This window comes from Oryzias melastigma, linkage group LG7, assembly GCF_002922805.2.
Source record: "Oryzias melastigma strain HK-1 linkage group LG7, ASM292280v2, whole genome shotgun sequence".
In the NCBI taxonomy this organism is placed as follows: Eukaryota; Metazoa; Chordata; class Actinopteri; order Beloniformes; family Adrianichthyidae; genus Oryzias; species Oryzias melastigma.
This window is the reverse complement of record NC_050518.1, coordinates 8,411,796-8,415,895: the sequence shown is the minus strand read 5'-3', so window position 1 is coordinate 8,415,895 and position 4,100 is coordinate 8,411,796. Positions and strand designations below refer to the sequence as shown.

General features: G+C 38.2%; 1 protein-coding gene across 2 annotated transcripts in view; it reads left to right on the top strand.

Annotated features, from left to right (window-relative positions):
- arhgef25a (Rho guanine nucleotide exchange factor (GEF) 25a) overlaps positions 1-4,100 on the top strand; it is a 57,644-nt gene that overhangs the window by 1,555 nt on the left and 51,989 nt on the right. For both annotated transcript variants that reach the window (XM_024292899.2, XM_024292900.2), the window contains exon 2: positions 166-298. In XM_024292899.2, coding sequence (XP_024148667.1) covers positions 166-298 — 133 coding nt within the window. The remainder of the gene's footprint in view (positions 1-165; positions 299-4,100) is intronic.

The following is a 4,100-nucleotide window of genomic DNA, read 5'->3' as shown; positions in this document are numbered from 1 at the left end:
CATGCATAAAAAGGACGATGTGGTCAAAATACTCATTTGCCTAATAATTCTGCACTCCCTGTAATATTTAGTGGTTCTTTGACCATAAGTGTTTTGTACAACCTTATGATTACTTCCTCCTTGAGAATATGGCTCCAATGCTCACAATGGCGTGTCTGTGTGTAGCTGTCCGAGGGGGGGGAGGCAGACCTCCCATCAAGCAAAGAGGAAAAGGGGTCTGTGCAAGACCAGTGGGACCACGAAGGCCTGGAGTGGGAACAACAATCCAAAGATAGTCCAGAGAGGAGCGAAAAAACAGGTAATACCAGAAAGAGCGGCTCTGATTGTGTCAGTTTGTGACCTTAAAGCTGTCCAAACATTCATTCTTACCCAACCCGTTGGAGCTGAGAGATGCAAACCCTTTTTTTCCAGCACACAACCCACTGACATGCGACTGAATCAAGAGTCTGGAGGGTCGGAGTGTTCTGCAGCATCCAGACTCCGATTTCCGCTTGTTTTTGCATGTTAGGCGTGTAGAGATCAAAATAAGGCTGAGTCCCATCTGCCAAATCTGATTGTGACCGTTTAGCGATAATAACTTCAGGGAAAGTATTAAATTGGAGGCACCTTGGTGTTTGTCGTTTACTTTTGGCTCCACTCCACCCACTTTATCCCCTATTAGCGCTGATGGCAGTAAATAACATTTGCTGCAATCCAGTGTCTATAAGCGTCTGAGTAGGAGAGAGAGGGATTGTGTGCACGCTCATACACAAGCAATATTTTCCAGATGGGGGCAAGAAAAGCTGGCTCAGCGGCGCCCCTTTCTGCCCTATCTCTGAACGTATTCTCATTTTGCTGGTGAAGACTTTTGTGTGTTGCCATTTTCCCTGAGAGGAATGGAACAAAAGACGCTTTGTGGCGTCTGAGTTTGGGTTAAGGCGACCGCGTGTGTGCAGGAGTGTGCGCATGGGAGGTTCAGTGATGTGCACCATGTGGTTTTCCCACTAACCGTTGTTCAGAACAGTACACGGCGTACAGAAGAGGCTTGATTGAGGCCAGAAGAAGCTGTCAGTGACCCCCGTCTGTTATGATCTCTCACTCACTCAAATCAGGTATGCTGTTAAAGTTAATTTAGCCTAAAATGATCGCTTTGGACACGGTTTAAAGCCTGGAAAATCGCGAATGAAGAAATAAATCAACAACTCACTAAAACTATTAGAAAAAAGTTTCCTGATAAGGAGATTTTGCCGACTGATATGAATCGCACACACGGACACTGTAAGCCGAATTTGTGCATTTCCCAATTTCCTCTAATCAGAAATTAAGTGGAAAATCAAAGAGACTCATCAAACCAGAAAAAAAACTGTTTTTCCTGGACCAGATTATGTGCAGCAATGCATTAGTAATAAATCAATGAATAAGTAATAAGCTTCTTTGTGTAGTTATAGTACTGCTGCTCTGTAGGGACTTTTATTTTTAAGGAAATTAAAAAGCTGCAATAGAATTGAAATGAATAAACTTAACTTCAGTCATTTTTTTTTTACTTTAGAAATGAGGGAATTTGAATTAAAATCATGGATCATTTGGATTCAAAACTCATGCTATATTTTTCCAAATGTTTTCGACTAAAGTTGTTATTTACAGTTGGTTCATAAACAGTAACAAGAGCTTAATTACTTGATTATTGTTTTTCTTTGTTTATTTCTCTGAACTTTCTTATTTGGATTAAAAAACACAGGCAAATGCAAATGAATGTTTGTGACATAATTTTGTTTTTGCCTTCTATATGTTTAACTTCATGTAAATAAAAGACATGTGAGGGGACAGAGGCTGTACTCCTGCCTGCTCTGTCAGAGACAGTGTACTTAGAAACATCTGTTTTGGGTTAGGAACAAGATGCCTCCGTGGCTTCCTTGGAATCACCGTGCTGAGCCAGCTTCCATTCACTTTTCCTTTTTTTTCCCTAAAAACCTCCAAGCATTTGTTGTTGTTCACCTTTCCACTTCATCTCACTTGCTTCTATTTCTTTTGTTTTTTGCATTTATGTCTTGAGCGTAGTTCCACACACACACTAACTACAGTGTTTTTGGAGTTTTGGAATTACATTTTTTAACTTCCATTTAAGATTGTCACAAATTCTTCCACAAATGCCTTTCATTTATTTTCTCCTCATCTTTTAGCTCCTTTTTTTGTCATTATTGCTTCTCAACAGAAACCATAAATCATCTTCATCATTTCAAGACATTTTCTCTATTTAAAAAAAGGCTAATAATAAAACTATTTACCTATTTAGGTAACAGAGCGTCAGAAAGATAAGATGCATGAAAAATAAAGTCTATATTGAGCTTGTGTTAGTCTGGGAGTGCATGTCCTCCAAGGAGAAGTGGAGATCCCAAAGACCCAGGGACTCATCTGAGTGTGTGACCTTAAATGGACAAAGATCACCCTGAAGCTGCATCCTACTGTGTAGCAAGAGTGAGAGATTAGATAACATTCACTTCACACAGGTGCATGGCCCGAATATTTGTACATATTTACATTATAATGAAGCCTTCTCAGGAATCCTCTAAATTTATAAATATATTTCGGCGGTTACTATTTGAGTGAAGCTTACAGACCACAGAAGTTTTCTAAAGCAATTTTTATGATAACTAATCAGGAAAACAACACCTGATAGTTGTTGATTGATCTCTTTCTGTACTTTTTTTTAGGCTACTCTGTTTGGGTTAACCCGACCCTAACTGTTGCTCACTCAGTAAAAAAAAAATCAGATAGATTCACCTTTTATTTTTTAATTATTAAAAATGTTGTGCAACCCTTTATCTGAATTCCAATTTTATATGTTTGTGACTAAATCAGGTGATAAATGCTTTATTTACCAGTGACACAGTAAAGCCAGAGCAGTCTTTTAGCTAAAGAAGGTATTAATTTCCATAAATCTTCAATGTTTTTAATTGTTTTTTCTTCTTTTTGATGTAGTAAGTCAGCAAACTTTATTTATAAAGCACCTTTCACAGATAAAATCACAAAGTGCTTTACAGAGTAAAACAATGAAAGGAAACACAAAATATTGAAACAAGAAATAAGACATGGTTTACTGAATCCCTGCTATACAGACTGTACCATTTCTTTCCTCTGTTAGAAATCCTAAAAGATTACTCTGCTACAGCATTTATTAGTTTTGTCAAATAAAAAATGTTTTTTTTTGTATTTAGTGCACTGCATATGTGTATATTGGTTTATTCAAACAATGTAGGGGTGCTTTATATGTTTAGTAGAAGTCCGCTTTCTTTTATTTTATTAAATATCACAGACTTCTCTTTCTTGATCGCATGAACAAACAGTTTTATTCTTTATTTGACTTTTAACTCAATCATTTTATTTATTTCACCATCTTTTATTGAGCTATCTTGATTCAAAGCCCCTCGCCAATCGAATTTTGATCTATTTTACAAGCATTCCCAGAAGTCTATTATATATTATTAAACTCAATTATCATTGGAGTGTCCAAACCTGCCAATCGACTATCAATAATAATTAACTAAAAAATGTTTGTGAGGCATTTCTGGGTTAAATTAAAACGTGACAGCAAAACTCCAAAGACACAACTCCCAGATCCAGCTTCCTCTTTGTGAATGAAGCGGAGCTGCTCCTCCCTCAGCCGTGTTTTCGCGACCTCTCCAGGGAAACATCAGGTTCTTTAGCTTCCAGACACTCAGCTGCTCGTCCCTGCATTCATGTTTGTTGTTCCCGATAAGGAAGTGTTCTGCTGGGTTTAAGTGCTTTTTCCGTGAAAGTGAAATCAGGTAGAAATTATGCAACATGAGCGGTGAGAGTAACGCCGAGCAGCAAAGACAGCTGAAGCGATCGGGTGAAGCTCAGCCTTTGTAAAGTCACAAAGGAGCTCCAGAGTCAGGTGGCAGCTCCCATAGAGCTCATATCAACTGCTGCTAGATGTCTCCCTCTGGTTATCCGGTACTATTTCTGTAACAAAGACAGATGTTTAGCCACTTTAAATAATTAAAGATCACAAGTCCTTTTTAGGCAATTTTTTTTTTCTGGTAGTGTGCACATGAGAGATGAGAGTGCTGCATCTCAGAAAAACCTGTGAATCGTGGTTT